Genomic DNA, 20,936 nt, shown 5'->3' with positions numbered 1-20,936 from the left:
GGTTGTTTTGTATGGTTGTTTTTTCTGTTTGGTTGTTTGGTTGGTTGGTTTTTGTTGTGTTTGTTGTTTTGTTCTTTATAAATAACTGATACAAATCTGTGCTGCTCATGTGAGTATAGAACCATCCACTGGTACATTGCCATCATATCAAACAAAAGTCATACCCTAATAGAAAACTGAATAAACCTCCCAGAGAAGCCATCAAATGTTAGGAAGTCTCCAATGGCTCTTGAGACCTCCACCCCTGCTGTGGTTAGGATATTGGCTGTCTTTATCTTATTCTGGCAACCATAGCTGCAGAGTTCATGAAAGAAATGGTCCTGTCATGTCTATTTGACACCGTTTTGAGCCATCATTCCCTTACCTCTGGCTCTGACTATCATTCTGCCCTATTTTCTATCATGTTCTCTAAGCTGTGTTGAAAGGGAATGCAATACAGATAGTCTAGTTGTGACAGAACACCCCATAAAAATGAATATTTATTTTGTTTTCAAAATCTTTCCTTGCATTAATTACATTTGAGCAAGTGTATGTTTGTCTTGTGTCAGTGTACAGTATGTGCTTGCCAATGGAAGCTACAGAACTGATGTTACATGTGGTCATGAGTTACCAGGGTGTGGAAAAGCTGTATGTGTTTTTAACCATTGGGCCATCTCTAGTCATCAAGATAATTATTCTCAAGCTTTAGATTTTTCTGCTTGCTAAGCACTCATCATCCTTTCTCCTCTGTTTTTTCTCCCTTCAGAGGAGAATGTCAGTCTATTCTTGTCCCACCACTTCATTCTAGAAACAAAAGTCTTGTTCAGTTTGATAGAATAACCCTAAAGGAGAGCTTATCTCAATAAATAGGACCTTAAGTCTCATTCACATTCCTTTTATATGATATTTGAAAATGTTCCAGACTTCAGACTTTTTGACTTGCCTTGGAACACATTAAGATGTTCAGGAATACTGGGAGAAAATAAATGAATACAAACTTCAAGATAGAAAGGTGGATAATAATGTGCTGTAAATTTTCTTTCATTTTTATTGGTTACTTTATTTACAATTTAAGCATAATTCCTCTTCCCAGTTTCTCCTTCACAAACCACCTATCCCCTCCACCTCCTCCTGCCTCTATGCTGGTTCTCCTCCACCCACTCACCTACCCACTCCTGCCTCAGAGCTCTAGCATCCCCCGACTCTGGGTCACTGAGCCTCCACAGGACCAAGAGACTCTATTCCCAGTGATAACCAATAATGCAGTCCTCTGCTACATATCCAGTTGGAGCCTTGGGTCCCCATGTGTACTTTTTGGTTGGTGCTTTAGTCCTTGGTAGCTTTAGGGGATCTGGTTGGTTGATATTGTTGTTCTTCCTATACGGTTGCAAACCCCTTCAGCTTCTTCAGTCTTTGCCCTAACTTCTCCATTGTGGCCCCTGTGTTCAGTCTGATGTTGGCTGCATACATCTCCATCTGTATTGGTCAGGTTCCGGCAGAGCCTCTCAGGAGACAGCTATACCAGCTGTGCTGTGAATTCTTATGTCCTTTGTAAATTGATGTTAAAATCCTAGTCACCACAAAGATAGCAAAGGGAGGCAGGACCTTTTGTGTTAGTATTTGTTATAGAAGAGACTCCAGATATCTGTTCTAGTCACCACCCAAGAATATATCTGAAAGATTTCTAATAAGCCAGAAAGCAGGTTCTTGCTGGACTTGACATATGCTCATGCTTTGCTCACACTTATCTCAGTCTCTAGAATTGTAAGCAATTACCTTGCATTGTTTAAAAGCCAGTTGTATAGTGTATAATTATAGAAGCCCAAATAGACTCAGACAAAATGTAAAATTTCAGTGCTTTGCAAGTATTTTTCCCCATATCTGCACGTATTCCCTGCACCTGAATGATTATCTTTAAGCACACTCTATAAGTTTGTCCAAGTCCACCTTCCTTATCTCCATGCTGAGCTCTCAGAGCTAGAATGTTTATTGACTTCTCTGTGTTGAAAGCAATCTAGTGGTGCATAATGGATAATCCGTAAATCCTTGCCAACTAAGTTAAGATGTTAATCCATTATCCCCACATTGGTGATGGTTTCCACAGTTGGTGTTGGTCTTAGTTGGGGTGTATATTGCTGTGAAAGGATATCATGACCACAGCAACTCTTATAAAGTAAAATATTTAATTGCTGCTGATTACAGTGCAGAGATTTAGTTCATTATTGTCATGGCAGGACATGGTGGTGGGAAAGCAGATGTGCTGGTGAGGTAGCTGAGTGTTCTGCCTCTGGATAAGCAAGCAGCAGGAAGAGAATGAATCACATTAGACCTGGCTTGAGCTTCTGAAACCTTAAAGCCCAACCCCAGTGACACATGTCTTCCAAAATGGCCACACCTACTCTGAGAAGGCCACACTTCTCAATAGTGCTATCCCAATGAGTCTATGGGGATATTTTCATTCAAACAACCACCTAATTGGTTGGCCAAACAGATATTTTTATTACAAAGGTGTAGAAAATGGTGGATTGATGGATCAGAGGTTAGGAGCAAGCACTACTTTTGCATAGGATCTGAGTTTGGCTCATAACCACCTATGACAGTAGCTAAAAGAGATAGCATGCCTTCTTCTGGGCTTCTCATCACTATTGTCATTTATGTATGCACACTCACATGCAGCTAGCATACACATGAAAACACACTCACATGGGGTGGGGAGGAGGGAGGGAGAGAGGGAGAGGGGAGGTGAGAGAGAGAATTTATTTAAAATAATTTTAAAGTCAGAGAAAACCCTATCCATTCCCCCTGTACTAGGGCTAGAGGTTTACAAGAAAGGATCTGGACACTGTTTAATGGGAAAATGAATAGGACAGGTGAATAGTGAATGAATTTTTCAAAGGGCCCAACAGCTTAATGGACATGCTTTTTACCACTTAAGAAAACCAAGGGACCATTTCACTCCATCTCTTCATAAGCCTGTGAATTTAAGTCAAAGGCATTTTATGTTGCCATTTATCCCTTCACAAAGAGAAATTTTGCTTTGTGTTTGCTCAAATCAGTGTTCATGCCACTTTGCCTTATGACAGAAGGATATAGAAAAGAGCATAATGTCCAATAATTAGTTGCAAACCTGAAACTCAACATTCTGAAAGATTATGAATGCCCTCTTTTATAACTTTGTCAATTGAAACTGCTTTAGGACAAAATACCTCTTCTACACATCCTTACACTGCTAATTCCTAAAGAGAACAACCTTGTAATTGAAAGAATTAGTAACAAGTGTGTCCTGCCGTGAATCACTTGTATCCGTTTTCTCTGTATTTAAAGGAAATTGCCTTTCACTTATTTCTTCCTGGAGTAAAGTAAGACAACTATGACTAATGGCTCTGATAGGTTACCTCTGCTCCTAGGGCATGACTGCAACATCCTTCCCCATTCTATTTCCTATTTAAAGGGACGATTGCACTGACATCCATACAGGAAACTGGAGAAATCATAGGTACTATGAAAATGTTGTAATTGACTCAGAAAAGGATTCTGGTTAAACTCCATCACACATAACCCATGTACCTTTAGGACATATCACCTAACGTCTGTCTGATAGTTAGGCTTTGTTAACTGGACACAAACACGAGTCATCTGGGAGGAAGGAAATGCAATTGGGGGATTATCTTCACCAGATTGACCTGTTATAAAACACTATTGTCATCACATGGTCCCTGCCTGGTGACATGCTCTGATCCCAACTACTTAGCTAAGACTCTGTCTCTAAATATACTGAACATAATAATTTGAAGAACTTTGAGAAATGTGGTGGTTTGACTGAGAAATGTACCCCTTGGTTCTAATTTCATTGGTCCCAAGGAAAGGTTTAGGTGGTCCCTGCTTGCTGGAGAAAGGATGTCACTGGGAGTAAGGAAAATCAGGTCTGGTTTATAGTTTCTAACACTGAGCACATATCTCCCATTCTTGAATGGTTTGTAGATTGTGTGTTTGCCCTTTCTTTAGAAGGCTTTCTGCCTTCTGTGAGAGGCTGATGCAGAAGATAAGCCTGGATTGGTTTTGCTAAAGAACTTCCAATAAAAATGCTGATGTCCCTCCTGGGACACCCAGACTTAGAGCTATTGCCTACTTTAAACATTGTCCCAAAAATATTTTCTCCATTCCAAATTCACCATGGTTATTATGATAGTTCAGGTTCCTAAGAAACAGTATGCAAAATAATAAGCTATATATCAGAAAGGGAGGTATGCTAAAGTTTCTGGTTAGAATATGTTGCCATGCTTTTACTCGAACAGACCCTCCTCCTGCTATTCCCTATCAGATGTTATTGTATCTTTATTGATGAGTTAGGTATGTGCCAAATTAAAAACCCCCATCTTTCAGGAGAAAATCTGAAACGGGGTACTCTAACTGCCAAAGAGACAGGTTCAGAGGCTTATGAATATTACATGAGGACTCACAGTGCATGTAGCATGAAGGCACTGCCTTCCAGCCTACTGTGTTTAGGCACTTTAATGCAGAGAGAGACAGGGTTGGGGGTGTCACCAAGAAGATACAAATAGCAGCAGGTAATGCCAGAAGGGTTTAAAACAGACAGCCCCCAAGAAGGTTCAATGGTGACTAACAGTAGAAGAGGCAACGTCATCACTGTGGCCATCATATTTTTTAGTTGAGAAATAGATGTCTATACTCTGAGTCCTTTGAAGAGGCAAACAGGCAAATGATTGGTTGTTTCCTCAGGGTCTAAAGAAGCTTAGACAACTCGGAGGCCTTGGTGTTCTTAATAAGATGACAGGAAGATCAAAAGTCTTAGCAGGTATTTTAGAATAATTTGCATTTCCTATTATAAAGACAGATATAATATTTCCTACTACATTCCTCTGATGGTTTGTGATAAAATATGCTCTCCTCTCATTTTGAGCATAGAGAGGAAGCATTCCAACATTAGGATTAGAAGCTACACAGATATGTTTTTCTCTTAATTATCTGTTTTTTTTTTTTTTTTTTTTTTTTTTTTTGTGGCCAGGTGGTATTTAAACTGAATACTATAGTTGACATTTCCCCCTGCTCTGCCCCCTTTAAATGGAAGCTTATGAACAGATGCAGTGCCATGTGCCTGGAGTTCCAAGTATTTAAAGCTTAAAGCAGGAGAGTTGCTTGATCCCCCAAGACCTTTGCCAACCTGGCAACATAGACAGAGCCTGAGTCTGAAATAAAAACAAGAAAAGGAAAGAAAAAACAAAAGCAAAGTTGGCGTGTTGGTTAATGATCTGTATCAGATAATGTCAGGAATATGTTTCTAATTCACATGCCTGTATCTCATTCTCAAGGCTGATCAGAAGTTTAGAGTCAATGAAGAGAGTTTTATGTTCTTCATTTTGAACAAGTAGCAGTAACTTTTTTGAGTCAGATAAGAGAGGAATGGGCTTGATTAGGACATTTTCATTCATATGTGTCATGGTCTTCATTTTACCTGGGTTTCCAGACAAACCTTTGGAGAAAAATGAATGAATAAAACATATTTATCACCTTGATGTGAGGTAATGATCTTTTCAGAGGGCTACCATAGATGAATTTTAGTATTAAGTGAACAATCTTCAGATGGATTAGAATATATATATATATGTACATATATATGTATATACACAAATACACACACACACACACACACACACACACACACACACACACATAAACACATGCACATATATATTCCCTCAGTAGAAACGAGCTAATAGTGAGAAAAGTTAAGGGAAAGGTACCTCTTCATAGGTTTTGCTGTGAGTTTTCAGAAATATCAAAAGGAGCTGTGTTCAACCAAGCAGTCTAGTAGATATGCTAAGCATAAGAGCAACCAGGTTAAAATGACTCTTCTGTGCTTTGTCTAAAGGAAATAGGAGAAAGATTTTATTCTGTGACTTGGATGACGATACTGTTCCATCAATATTGTGTCTGTTACGAACGATGTAGCAATAGCTAAGAACAGCAACTCAAATTGACTTAATGTCATTGAGTAGTTCACATAGCTGAGAGCTGCAGCAGGAAAGAAATGTATTGCTGTCAGGACAAACTCTTTCACAGATGCATCTCAGATTGAAAGGAGGTCTTACTTATATCAGTAGTTTTATAAACCCTATAGTAGGGTCTCGCTAGGCAAAACTGGGTTATTTTGTTTAAAACCAGCATAACCATGGAAATAGAGTATTTATGACTGGGGCCTGGGCATGTAACTTTAGTTACCTCAAACAAAGTAGGTATGAAATTTGAAGGGATGATCACCACCAGTGAGATGGTAGATGCCCTTGCACTAAAGAGTAGCCAAACACATGGGAGTCAAAACTTGAGATGCCTTCTGCAGTTCAGTCTCTTTGGAGTGACAGTGATTAAATCAGAAACTGGATATCTAACTTAAACTCCATTAGCACAAGTCAATCAATTATATGCATGTGTGTTTCTTATATTTGTTCTCATCCATTCATAGGGATGCATCTAAATTTAATTAAAAAATAGCTATACTGGACTTCAGAAAATCATCAGAGCTGTGTTCTCTATAATATTTTATTAGTGGGCATGCATCTTAATGTATTTTGCTAAAGGCACAGAACATACAACCTAAAGAATGAATCTTAGTGTAAGATCTAGCCTGTAGTCAATGACAACATACCGATATTGACTTATCAAGAACAGCAAATCTACTAGACAGATGCAAGATGCTCATAATGGGAGAGCATGTCAGCAAGGGAGAAGAGCACGAAGCCTGTGTACATTCCAGACTGCTTTACCCTAATGGAAAAAAAAAAGAAAAACATTTCCCTAAAAATCTGCCCAGGTGTCTCTATCTATGCTTCTAGATTTAACACTGCATATGCTCAGGACAGTGTCTCTGCACACTGCCAGATCTCCAACCAGTACTGAAGTTTGCAGATAACAAAAGTCCCAAAACTCTGATCAGAAGCTATTTGGGTCAAATACATTTGAAAATTAAGAATTTTTCTCATTTTACAAAAGAAAAATAAATGACCCACAAAACATGCCCAGCGTTATATAACATCCCCAGCTGAGTCCAGGTCAGCACTCCATAATCAAAAGAGTCTCTAATTCTGCAGCAAAGCACATGAATATTCACAGAGAGACTATAAATAGCCTCACATCAGTTCAGGTCAGCTTTTGCCTCCAAATGAGTAGCAACATTTTTGCATTGGTTGAAAGTGCCTTTTTTTCTGGCTGTAACTGGGGCCTGTAGTTAAAACTCTCCTATGATTCAGTTTTAGATGCTAGTTGGTCTGTAATCCCTGGAGTGTCAAGGTATGAGGTCAAGGCCAGAGGAAGAGAGAGGTGATGGTACAGTCCCCCTCCCCATTACACCAGCCCTGGCTATGACTGTTCTTTTCCATCCCTACAAATTCTTGCAACATGGAGAATTCTTTTTTAAACAACCTACTTTTATCTTCCCACAGCCCCCCATCCCACCCCAACTTCTCAGATCTGGCATATGTATGATTAGGGCCTTGGTATGTGTGTAGGGCATTTGCTGGCAGACACATTATACTGTTAACTAGAGAACAAAGACTCAGCAGGACAGGAATTCACTTCCTATTTGGATTTGCTCTCACTTTGTGCCTTCAAAGGTTTGCCAGCCATTGTTACACTACTCTATTTCTTGCTGTTTAAAATACTCATCTGAGACAGTTAAAAAAAAAATACTGTGGAAGGTAAAAGCCAGGCCAAATAAAAGAAACATCACACCCTTTAAGTAGATGTATTTGTCTCTTCTAATATTGCTTTACTCTTATTCCCATACAGCTGAACAACCAAACAAAATGGTTATTTGGCACAAACTCTGTAATTGACTATTGGAAGCACAAGCCCAGAGCCTTTAAATTTCCCTTGCTATTTACTTAATAATTACTAACAATACTAAGTCATATTTGTAATGGTGGTGATATGACAGATAACCAATCATTTCTACAATGATTCTCTTGTAAAAAATTATTTTACTCATAGAGAACAATCATTATATTTTATTCATGTTTGAATTTCCTTCGATTACACCTGTACCTTTTATGAGCTATGTACATTCACAGAGAAGTGCTGGCCTCATTGGTTTCGAGCCACAGTGAGTTCTACAATCATTGAAAGTCTTGGGAAGAGTCATAGCCTTGTATACGCTCTTCCCGGAACACTTAGGTGGTAATGCCAAGGGAAAGAAGGAGAAAATGAAATATACATCAGACTTTAAGAACAGACCCAAAAATGAGTGTAGTCAAATTGTCTGTTCCTTGCCCCAGATGATATTGTTATTCAATTCAACAAGACCAGATGTTCCCAGGGAACATGTATACGATGTGTCCTTCCTTCCTCAAGGATCACTTAGCACACCAGTCAAAGGATACAGCATGGCAGCCAATGCAAGCCTGCTTGTCAGCATGCATACTGTAGCCATCTACCTACCTTCCAGATGTGACCCAGATACAACCCAAGTGTAAAATGATATAGTTTGTGATGACTGGTGCTCTATGCTTTTGTTCAAAGTCCTTGAAGCTAAGATTGTTGCCATTTATGTCTTTTTTTCCCCTCAAGAACAGGTGTTTAATCAGACAGCCTATTTGATGGCTTAAGAAGAATGGGTATCACAGTCTTAAATTTTCTTACCTTCTATGAGGATTAAGGAGCTATAATATTCCCAGGTGCAACACCTGGAGTCTATGTAGCTCTTATGAACACATTGGAGTCTGAGCATTTTTTTCCATTTAAGAAATCAAAGTACCCTGGTTAATTGAGACTGCGGGGGCATACTCTTATCCTCTTGGAGACAAGGAGAAGAGGTGTGGGGTGTGGAACAGTCAGAGGGTGGACCAAGAGTGGGAGTAGGAGTGTAAACAAAGGATTAAAGAATAAAAGAAAGAAAGAAATCACAGTATCCCAATCCTAGTCTTTTCATCAGGAAAATATTGACTGAGTTTGCAATAGATCACTATATTTCTAGCAGAAAAGTGCACTATGGTAGGGTCAAGCTGGAAAGTATGTTTCTCATTTCATGGGGCAGCCATAGAATGATCTAGCATATATACCAGGACATTAAGTATGGTTTCTCATCATAGGGAATATCTAATTGGCATAAGAATAAAGGATATTCTGTGCTCAGTTTGTAAGTTTAAGTATAAATTTTGAAATACACATAACTCAACAGAGGTATTTACTAAAATAATACTTGTGATTCCTAATAAGAAAGTCCTGAAGGTGTTCAGGAATCAACCTTTTAACAAACACCCTTAATGAAAATGGCAGTGACATAGGAGGCTGTTAAGTACCCTTTAGGAAATGACTAGTTTCATGTTCTAGTTTGTTTTCATTCTATGAAATGTTTATGTTCCTCCAATGAAACTTTTGTCTTTGTTTCTCCCTCCTTTATACCTTCACTGAGATCTCAGCTACATATTTAGAATTGTTCAGACATATCCTGATTAGCAAAATGTCTGCATCCAGCCTCAGTGAGGAATTTCCTGTCTCTTAATTATTATGTAATCATCTGATAACCATGCATTAGAATCCACATTTCCCTTGTACTTGCTCTGGCCAAGGGTTTCTGCCTTGCTTCCTCAACTTTGCCATCACCTGGTGTACTGGCTGGTTTTGTATCAACTTGACACAAGCTGGGGTTATCACAGAGAAAAGAGCCTCAGTTGAGGAAATGCCTTCACCTTCAGGAGATCCAGCTGTGAGGCATTTCCTCAACAAGTCTTCAAGGGGCGATGGCCCAGCCCATTGTGGGTGGTGCAATCCCTGGGCTGGTCAGTCCTGGGTTCTATAAGGAAGCAGGCTGGGAAAGTCAGGGAAAGCAAGCCAGTAACCAACATCCCTCCATGACCTCTGCATCATCTCCTGCTTCCTGACCTGCTTGAGTTCTAGTTCTGATTTCCTTTGGTGATGGATGATCAGCCATGTGGAAGTGTAAGCTCAATAAACCCTTTCCTCCCCAACTTGCTTCTTAGTCATGATGTTTCGTGCAGGAATAGAAACCCTGACTAAGACACCTGGGATTCATTGTTATTGTGTTCTGCTCCGCTCCAGGAGAAAACCAAAAACCAAAAAACCAATACACCAAAAAAACCAAAAATCCAAAACCAAAGCTAGCTTCATCCATTACAGCCCCCATTCTCCACCTTCATGCTGGCAGCCTGAACTATGCATTTCTGGACCAGAATTTCAGAAATATGAAGACATGGGCAGGATTCATTTAGAGATTAAAAAGAGAGAATGAGATTTCCCAAACAGCATATAATTATGTGATACCTACTGTGGAGTGATGCTTTGTTACTGGATTGTTTTAGGATGATATTTATAAGACAAAAGTAAGTTGTCTATGTTTCAATAATGGATTTAGCAGATGCTTAGTGTGGGTAATAAGAGTATAGTTGAGTCATCTAAACTCTTCTCTTTCTATGTATCTTTGAGTATTCTAGAAAGTTGAGATTATCCCCAATATTCTATTTTAATTCTCAGGTGCTTATGGGCAAAACTATAAAAAGTTGGTTGATAAACTGAGTTTCTATTTTCTCATTTAAAAAAAGACATTTCCTTTCTCTAGACAAAAACAATTATTTGAAATAAAAAGGGGACAGATCTTCTAGAAAAGGGAATGTAGGGAGCCTGGCTGAGAGCAATACTTTATAATAATTTTCGGTATTTCTGAACAAAGGGATAAAAGGTTAATATCTACACATCTTAGCCTAAACTTTTACTTTCCAGTTCTGAGAGTAGTTTCTTGTGGTGTCCTTCCCTCCCAGAATTCAAGAGTTTGGAAGTCTTTATTATACCATTGAGAGAGAGTGACTCTTATCCTGCCCCCCTCCCATTGCAAAGATGTTTTTGACATAGAAACAAATCCAGCAGAACTCTATGGTGTTGTCATTCGAGTCAGGCCATAGGCCTAACTCAGGAAGTTCTGCTGGAACCAAGCCAAGCTCTGCTACCTCTCAAGAGAGTCAAAAGAGTGGTGTGAATGCTAAGAATACAAGGCAAGTCTTTACAGTCAATGTAGTCGCACTAGGAAGCAAAAAAAGCATCCTTATCTTCAGGATACTTCTAGACTTACACAGCTATACACCAGAGGGGCGATATCAGTAAGCCAATAGAAGTTTGCATATTATGGGCCCATTGTTTATTATCTCAGATGTGTGTCTCTTCTAAGATTCTGCTGATTCCAGACACAGTTTACTTCCCATCCTGAGAAGATTGGTTCCACTATGTTCTCATTATGGGATAATATCTCCCATATATGGAGCAACTCCATCCTAGGGTGATCTGCTACAAGCCTTGGTATTCCTGGAAGTTACAAATTCTTCTCTTACTTTGTTATATTCAGTTCTGAAGAATAAATGTAAGGCTTGTCAACATTGCACTTTTTGCTTTTAACTATATATACATATGATATATGTATATAATATTAAAGTAGAACAGGAATCTGATCCAGAGTTTATGATTCAAAAGAAGATATAAAATCGAGGCAGGCAGAGGCCACAGTTTTATCCTGGTTTTGGTTACTCATTAAAAATCCTCAGAGTCATGTAAAGACTTGGTGAATTTGAACAAAAAGGGCCTGGGAGTTCCAGACAGCCATATTTGCAAATCTAGTGAGTGCTTTTACTATGAGAGAAGTGAGTCTTTTGATTTTTCAACTAGAATAAAATAAGTCAGGAAATCATGCTTTCCCATATCAGGATCCATATTAAATGCCTGTATCCCAGAGCTCCTGCCAATGGTCTAAACTAATAGGACCATTGTTCTTAACTAGGATTTTCAGGAATTCCAGGATTATTATAAGGTACTGCTTCACAGTTCCCCAAGAGAACTATGATGACAGTATGAGTACTTCCTCCTCAAGTCACTAGGACAGTGAGGCTCTGAGATAACTTTTCTGAGGCAAGGCAAAAATAAAAGCATTGATCTTATATCCCCTCTCTTACATTCGAGTAAGAGAGGAGAGAGAGATTCTGTATGAAAAACTTATCACGACAGGTATGCTATATGAACTAATTAAGAAAAAAAAATCTCCAGATCTGTTTACAGCTGTACTCTCCATAAACATCCTGTTTCCCTGCCATCAGTAGCTCTCTAGGAGGTCTCTGGTGCAGCATCCAGAAGTTCTGAGTGTTCTAGGAGGACTTGATTGGTACCTATTTAGTGCCAGGTCTTAACAAATCTGTCTATTTGTCTTGTCTGACTGTTTTGCTTTTACTTCATTCCATTTCACTTTTTATTGTCATTGCTGTGAGTTAGAACATCAGTATGTAGCCCAGGCTAGCTTCAGATATTGTATGTAATCTATGTTGGACTTGAATTTGTAATATTCCTGCCTCAGACTCTAGAGTTCTGAAGTAACAGTCATGTGCTACAATGTTCAGTCATCCATTTTCTTTGTGGGACTAGGATTTGTAGTTTTCCATTCATGGCTAGTCCCTTTTTACTATGAGTCCAAGTCTACATGGAAATTGCAAAAACTGCATGTTAGATCTTGCTCAAGGAAAATATCTGAAAGTGAGTCTGAAGTCAGCCTTGCCTGAAGTTTTGTTCCAGTGAAATGGAAAGTTAGGACCAGAAAGGTCTTTTGTTTTAGTTCTCACACTTTAGTGCACAAAAAAAATCTCCCTAGGAGTCAGGACAGAGGGCTGGCTCAGCAGAGCACTCACTGCTTTTAGAGAGGACCATGGTTTGGTTGGCTGCTCACAACTGCCTGCAATGCCAGTTCAAGGCATCTGATGCCTTCTCTGGCTTCCTTACTCAGCTGGATATGCATACAACCAAGGAAGATTATTATACAGTATATATATATATATATATATATATATATATATATATATATATATATATATATATATATATATATATATATATTGTAAAATAAATAAGTCTAAAATACAGAATCACCCATAGAGTAAAGTTAACTCTGGTTTGGGAAAGCTGATGTCTCCTTGTACAGTCAGTGAGTCACAGACCTAGCATGGTTAGGATATAAGCAACCTGTAACCTGGCAGGAACTGTAACTCCTCTGACTTCTTTAAAATTGTCTCTTGACCTGTTTAGACTAAAATCACTTTCATTCTTCTAGTGACACAGCACAGCTTATGTGAAAGATCTATAGAGAAACTTTATCTTCCTGGCTATGGAGATGGCAGATTCAGAATTTTTATGTGATTTCAAGAGACCCAAGAGTCACTTTCTGACCAGTGTAATTAGACTATACTTGGTAATGCTTTCTAAGAACCCCTCCTGAGACTTTGTTTCATGCAAGCTGTCACCCAATGGTTTAGATGAAACAATGCACCTCTTTTGTTCCTCAAGCACATTGTTAACCAAGGCTAAAGATTTAAAAGCTAAGATATCTGCTTCCTATACCAGGCCTGCTAGAGAGTATCAAATCTCTCCCTCTATATCCAGGAAACCAAAAAGCCCAAGCACTAAAACCTCTGATTGCCAGAGAAGAGTGCTGAAATATGGTTCCTTTATGCCAATGTTAATTTGCAGGCAGCAAGCATGTTAAGTAAGAGAAAATAAAACTTTAGATGGAATCAGTTATTTATAGCAAATGCAAAGCATCATTATTATCAATTCTTATTACAAAATACACAGAAAAAATATCCCTTTGTTATTTAAATATGGCTTGGCTACATTGAGAAATAGTACAGATGTTAATCCGCAGCTTCCCAGCTGCATCCTGGGTAATCATTATTATGTCGTATTCCTATTTGGAATTACTGGTAATAGACTGTATATTTTTGTGTAAAATTCAAATCAGGGAGCACCAATGAATTGAGATGATTGATAGTATATATACACACACATAATTTTGGAATTGGGGACAACAATAGAAATATTTTTCTTAGAGAAAATCTACCACACTTGCTGCTGTCTCTGTGATCTTGTTAAAGAATTCTTTTCATCAAAATAGATGTTGCAAACATTTACTGAATTCACCATACTTGTAATGAGCTAACCCTTGACAAGTAATCTAAATTTGTTTTGAAAATATCCATGCAATTGTTGAAAATCTGGAGCATAAATATATGGATGGTAAAATATAGAGTTTTAATGCATAAGAATTTAAAACTTCATGACTGGATGCTTTTATTCTGTTCTTTTGTCTTCTTTGATAGCTTCTGTATTCTCTGGTTAAATTTCTCATTGGAGTTATTTCACATATGTAATCAGGAGAAAAGAGAATGGGGCCAAAATAACATATAATATTATTGAAAGTATGTTTTAATGCAGGCATATGTGTTTATGAGCAATTTTGTCTCTTTCCCATTTATAATCAGTCTAAAATAACTGACCTCCTCTAGAGTCATTACTTTAGAGCAAACTAAGACACTGTGAGACTATTGTTTCCCAGAGAGATCCTAAAGTTGGGAACTGAACAAGGCCTTAAATAATAATTCATGTTCTTCCTGAGTCCTTATCCAAATCTTCTTACATCAACATCATATGTGGCTCTTCTCTCTCCAGAACAAAATATAATTCTACTTAGTCATCTCGTCCCCTTATAAGGTGTGCTTCCATTGCACAGTTTGTCAGGCAATGGCACAATAAGCAAATTGAAGACTTTAGAATTTTCATAAATCATTTAAAATAGAATACATCTTCATGGACAACTACTACCACATAGGGAGTTAAAAATGAGTAAGATACATCATTCCCTTAAGAAATTAATGAGTCAAAGAAGAAAAAGAAAGGCTTGAATGCCTTCATAGAAAACGAGAGGCATCTTAGAGTAACATCATCTTTTAAATTATGTGGTTTAAAAAAGAAAAGGATAAAGATCTAAAGCCCTGGGAGAAAAGATAGAAACTGGACATGATTTTGAAGAATGAAAATCCTATGAATTTTCCATTAACATAGGTAATGAGATGTACTTTGAATAATGCTTCTATGTGTATACCTGAAAAACATACTCTACCCAGCTATGCAAATTATGATTCATAGCTTATTTTCTGAGCTTTGTAACTATGGCATGACAAAATGACTACCACACATCTAGTTTCTCCTCTTCAAAGGAAAGATTTGGAAACTCATGGCAGTTTGCCTTCGATGTGCATCCAAGCACATGATCAGCTGGCATAAAATTCGTCCTTTTATATAGCCATTCTAGGAATCAGAACTACAGACTTGATATGTATAATCATTTTAATTAGGTTCCCTCTGTATATGTATGCAAGCATGCACACTTGCATGTGTGCTCAGTATAGAGCTGTTCCTTCTTATTAACATTTTTTATCATCATTTGTTGTTTCCTATTATACTCTTTAATTACAAGGGGGGAAACTGTTGACTCTGTGGCATTACAAAGCTTTCCAAAGTGTCAGAAGCACAAAAGGAATGTAGGAAGCACAAAATGTGAAGAAAATAGAAGGCTGGGCCAAAGTAGATGCAACAATAAGGCATGGAAGGAAGGAGAGATGCCAGACAGCCTGTGTCTGGAAGCTGGCAGTTAAAGACATTATCATGTAACAAGGGAACTTTCTCCATACTGGGAAGACATTATTTTTCAATAGCAATTTTTCTCTTGAAGCTGGGACAGAATCTTGGGCATCACTAGTTTTTTTTGTTGTTGTTGTTGTTTTGTTTGTTTGTTTGTTTGTTTGTTTGTTTCAGTGTGGTATTGATTCTGATTTTCCTATTGATATGCTATTGATTCTGATGCTCCTATTGATGCTCCTATTGATGCTCCTATTGATGAGGTATTGATTCTGTTGCTCCTGTTGAAACAGTGGTGTTCAAATGAACCTCTTCTCTTTCAGATGACTACACACTGCATGGCCCAGTTTTTGTTCAAGAACCAAGTCATGTCATGTTTCCTTTGGATTCTGAGGAGAAAAAAGTGAAACTCAGTTGTGAAGTTAAAGGAAATCCAAAGCCTCACATCAGGTTTGTTAACTTAAGAACATGTTTCCAGCCTGAAATGGTGGCATATGTCTTTGATTATAGCAGTTAAAAGGAAGAGGTAGGTCATTCTGCATAAATTCAAGGCCAGCCTGATCTACATAGTCAAGTTCCAGGCAAAGCTGGGCTTCATAGTGAGACCCTGGTTCTAAAACAACAACAACCCCCCCAAAAAAAAACAAACAACAAAACCACCTCAACCAACCAAAAAGGCATGATTATATTATTACAATTAAAAATAGTAATTACTCACAGAGTATTGAAGAAGAAAGGTTTTTGGTAGGCATTGTGAGGTAGCCAAAGAAACAAGAGGAAATGATTCATTCATGAAAACAAAAATACCAAATTTCAATTTGGGGTAGTATTTAATGATCAAATTTCCCAAATAACCTTTCCATTGAAAACATTAACAATACCTCATAACACTGTTAGCTACCTTTCTTACGCAAACCAGGATCACTTGTTCCGGAGATGTGCTGTGTATAGAGGTCTGGGTCCTCCCCTCAATCAGCAATCAAGAAAATGTGCTTCAGTAAATATTAAAAATGTAAAGGCTTATTTTTTTTTTTATTGGCACTTTGGTCTCACCCTGCCTGTGAGCTTTTAGTACAGAGCCAGTGTATGGACTGTACTTTGTATAGGCTGCTTCCAAGGTCTCACTCCATCCACACGACTCCCTTCCCTGGAGGTTCACAATGCCTGCCCTACTGCCTCCATACTGGGCTCTTTCTTTACCCCAAATCTCAACACAAACACAACTCTATGGCACAATAGCTTTTCATACAAGTTTATACATCAAACTCTGAATCCACAAACCCTCTACACTATAAGATTACATCAAATAGACAAAGATACTAACTTCCCTTCTATATGAGATATAAGACCTATAAAATCCTAATGTTCTTAGCTATCGAATACCAATTAAGCCCACCTGGATCTAATTCAGCCTTCCCAGTGTCCACCCTGGGGCCTCTCTTGGTTCTCCCCTGTCCTCTGATCTCTGATCCTCTCTCCCCATCTCCCTTACCCTGCCCAGTCACTAGCTCTTGCCTTTATTTTAATAATTAAAATGAGAAGGTATGTTACTAGGCATCCCTTCTTCTGGAAGTGAAACTAACATCAAAATACAAGCTACAGGACAATCTGCAAAAATGTCCCACAGGCATGTCTATAGGCCAATCTGATGGAGATCATTTCTCAACTGAAGATCTCTCCTCACAGTTGGCCCTGTTTCTTGTCACATTGTTGAAAACCAAGCCACTAATATCTTAATATATACCCAAACAAAATTAAATAATTCTTTCAAAGAGATGCCTGGTCTTTCATGTTTACTTTGTCACTAAACACAGTGCCCAGAATATGGAATGAACTGAAATATTCTACATCAAACGAAAGGATGAAGATGTGACTCTTACATAATGGAAGATTATTCTGTCACAAAAAGAATGAAATTCTGGTCTGTTGTCCTCACATTGTGGATGCCACTCCAGGACCTTATGTTAAGTGAAATAAACCAGACATGGAATGGTACTTCATGTTATTTCCTCTGTGTAGGAGCTCAAAGTATTGATCTTTTAGAAATACAGGGTAGAAAGAGTGACTGCCAGAGAACACAAAGGAAGAGAGGAAAAGGAATAGAGAGGTTTGGACATATTAACCAAAATATAGAAAGCAGGGCTTACTTGTAGCTTTGTGTGTCACAGTTAGATTATGACAATTTATCATGTATTTGAAAATAACTAAAAGAAATATTTAGGAATGTAGCTTTGTGGTAGTACACTTCCATAGCAGGGTGGAGGCCCTAGATTCAATCCCAGTACTTGGGATAATGAAATAAGGCAAGACTAAGCAAATTCTATCTTCCTGTCCTTTCTTCTGATCTATGATGTAGTTCAGTTACTAGCATGACTATACACTGAGTATAAAAATCTAAATTTGATCCACAGACCTACAGAACCACAGAACCAAGGCATGATGTTATGTAATAGTAAGGCCACATTTAGGAGTTACTACTTAGGAAAAAGAGGCAAAATAAAAAAGTTCAAGTTTGCCTTCAAATACCTAAGGAGTTTGAGGTCAGCTTGGGAGGCAGGAGGCCCTATCTCAAATACAAGCAAATTTAAATTTAAATAAAATTTAAAATAATTAAACTAAAAATGAGTCAATAAATAAAAGCTTAGTTTTAACAGTCTAAGCATAAAGAATGTAAAGAACCCTAGTTTGATAGTGTACATTATGTAAATGTAAGATTTTATCACCAAGTCTCATAAATATGTACTAATTGAAAATTTCTTTAAAGGAGAACAGAATACACATGTGTGTAGGCAGACAAACACTGAGTTTTGATTCCTACACTCTCTCCCTAAAGGAAATTCTAAAAGATATTTTTGATTTGGGATAGACAGGATACCAGAGAGAAGACCTGAGGTATGGTATGAGGAGACAGAGTTAAACAAAGTGATATGCCAATAATTCCACATAAAATTAATATTACTAAAAGTGGACAATAAAGAGAATACTTTTAAAAAAATTAAGAGAAGAAAACTTAAAATTCACAAAAGTAATGGAAGTATTTTGAAAGGCCTTACCCTGGATAAAAGTTTGCCCATGTGGTTAAGGAAAGAAATCAAATGGAATTCATGTTTCACATTAAACACAAAAGTCAATTTCAGGTTAATAAAAAACCTAAATGGGACATTTTAAAACAAGAAAGAAAACAACCATGCATATTTATGATTTTGGGGGGAAAGGGTTTTAGTATGAAAAGAGATGTACAAATCATTTTTAAAAATTAACTTCATTAATAGTAAATATTTTGTTCAATAAAATAGACCAAGCTGAGCAAAATCTAGAGTATGGATTAAGGCTACATAAAGAAACCTTGTTTTGAAAACCAAACAAAACAAAAAAAACAAAAAAGGTAGAAAATTCCCCAAAATCAAAACGTAAAAAACAAATAACCAAATAGAATGTTTAAAACAATATTTGATTGGCTCTTAAGAAGTTATGGTGTAGGAGATACAAGAAGTGATGGTGTAGGAGATACTCTCCCACTGGCTGTGGTAGAAAACACTCTGACAGAGCAGCCCCCAGGAGAAAAGATTATTTTAGTTCACAGTTCAGGCATGGTGTCCATCGTGATGCAAAGTCCCAGCAGCAGGAACTTGAAATAATTGGTTAAATCACAAGATAGAGTGTAGTGGATGCTCATGTTCACCACACTTCTGGCCTCAGGGCGGTCTCATCGCCTGCTTACTAGACATTTAATAAAGGTAAAGGAGCCTCTTAGTTTGGGTAATTTTCATAAGCCTTTAGGCCCCATGGGCCAGACTCAAATATTCTTCAGTGATATGTTCAGAACCACCCATGACCATCACTTAAAACATGCTGAGGATGTAATTAAGATACAGGCATGATCCCAATCAAAATAAACACAGGAGACCTCATGTAGTAAATAATATTCACTTTATTATTCTATGGTCCCATACAACATATATCTTATGTAAATTATTTTGTTTATATTCAACTTTCATGCTAATCAAGTTATTACAAAATAAATAAGATACATCTATACTACACTTTTAGGCTCAGGGAACATCAGGGAACAGAGTCCAGAGAGAACATGAGAGTTAGAGTAGAAAATGAAAGTCCTAAAGTGCTTTCTTCCTAGCATAGTAATGCTGAGACTCCCATGAACACATGTTGGCTACCTACCGGCCTGCTGAGAGAACAAAAGAGCCCTAATTTAGAGGTAGTGAATAGATGTGGCAAAGGCTTAAAAGAAAAAGATATGTTGCAGGGTTTTGAGAAAGGCCACCTGTGCTGCCACCTGGATAAAGAAAGAATATTCCAGAAAGAAAAGAACAACTAACTAGAGTGGGCCAGATAATTGAGTGAACAGGCCATTTGTCATCTGACACAAGATATTTTTGAAAGTGAAAGAACACTGCTAGTAATTACTGTAGAGCATCATCTATAAACCCTATGCTGTCCTGACCAACCCAGGATACATTGTCTCTCTGTGTGTATCACAGTAAACCAAGTTAATGATTTGAAAACAAACTGCATAGAAAAACAAATGCAAGAGGCAAGGTTACTCAGATATATAAATGATAAGTTAATGGATCCCACTTTGAGCCCACAGCCAAGGGTAAATTCACATGCTAGCTATAAATGAAAACAAATTTTGCAGCTGATTTTTGGCAAGTTACTGCATTGTTTTTCCTGAAACCGTGACCTTTAATTAACATTGCCTGTGTAACACTGTGTTTCTAGATACAGGGGCTTGCCTTGTTATTTAAAACAAGCCATAGAACAGAAACCTATTATGTTTTTTTTTTTTTTTTTTTTTTTTTTTTTTTTAAGATTGCAGGGGAAAGCTGGGGAGAGCTTTTCATCAAATGCATTAGCAATTCCAGGCAGTGCACAGTGCTTGCCTTTATCCCTCTAGCAGTTTGCTGGCGACAGACTTAATAGCAGTCTGGACCTGGGAGCTTAAACCCCCCCTGTTGTTGAAGGAGAAAGCAAGAGAATGAACAGAGATCAGGTGTTTCCTAACACCTTGCTAACTGAACCTTCTTAGTCTTGGTGTTGACTTTCAGGGGGCCGAATGAGTAGGAAAATCTCAAAAGTGAGTGGCTGTGGAGATCTTCAGCTGCAGGTTTTTCTGCGACACCCTAACTGACCTCTTTTCTTTACCTTTATTCCTTCAACGGAGCCTTTTCTTTACATTGTTTCTGCCCCTCAGTTTTGAAAGGATTGACCCCGACCCAGAAAACTTAAGAAGTTTTGCCCCTTGCCAACTTCTCTTGTATTAGAGTTCCCTAAGGGCGGCTGACATTACTTACTTCACCCAGCAGTTCTTCCCAAGTGGAAGAAAACCTCCAAGCAAATGGTTAGAGTCGATATGCTATGAAGTTTGTATTCAACTGAGTCTGCAGGGAACAAATTTCAAGTCAGAAAGGACCTGCCCCTCCCTGAGTGTCAAGTTCAAACGGTTGACAGAGGTTTTGTTTTGTTTT

The 20,936-nt window shown here is 38.0% G+C and overlaps 1 protein-coding gene across 4 annotated transcripts in view; it reads left to right on the top strand.

Moving 5' to 3' along the window:
• CNTN4 (contactin 4) overlaps positions 1-20,936 on the top strand; it is a gene marked incomplete at both ends in the record, with an annotated part of 500,648 nt that overhangs the window by 139,616 nt on the left and 340,096 nt on the right. For all 4 annotated transcript variants that reach the window (XM_080914740.1, XM_080914738.1, XM_080914739.1 and 1 more), the window contains one exon: positions 15,774-15,900. In XM_080914740.1, coding sequence (XP_080770866.1) covers positions 15,774-15,900 — 127 coding nt within the window. The remainder of the gene's footprint in view (positions 1-15,773; positions 15,901-20,936) is intronic.

Source organism: Micromys minutus (assembly GCF_963924665.1).
Source record: "Micromys minutus genome assembly, chromosome: 3".
Classification (NCBI taxonomy): Eukaryota; Metazoa; Chordata; class Mammalia; order Rodentia; family Muridae; genus Micromys; species Micromys minutus.
This window is presented reverse-complemented; position numbering and strand designations above follow the sequence as displayed.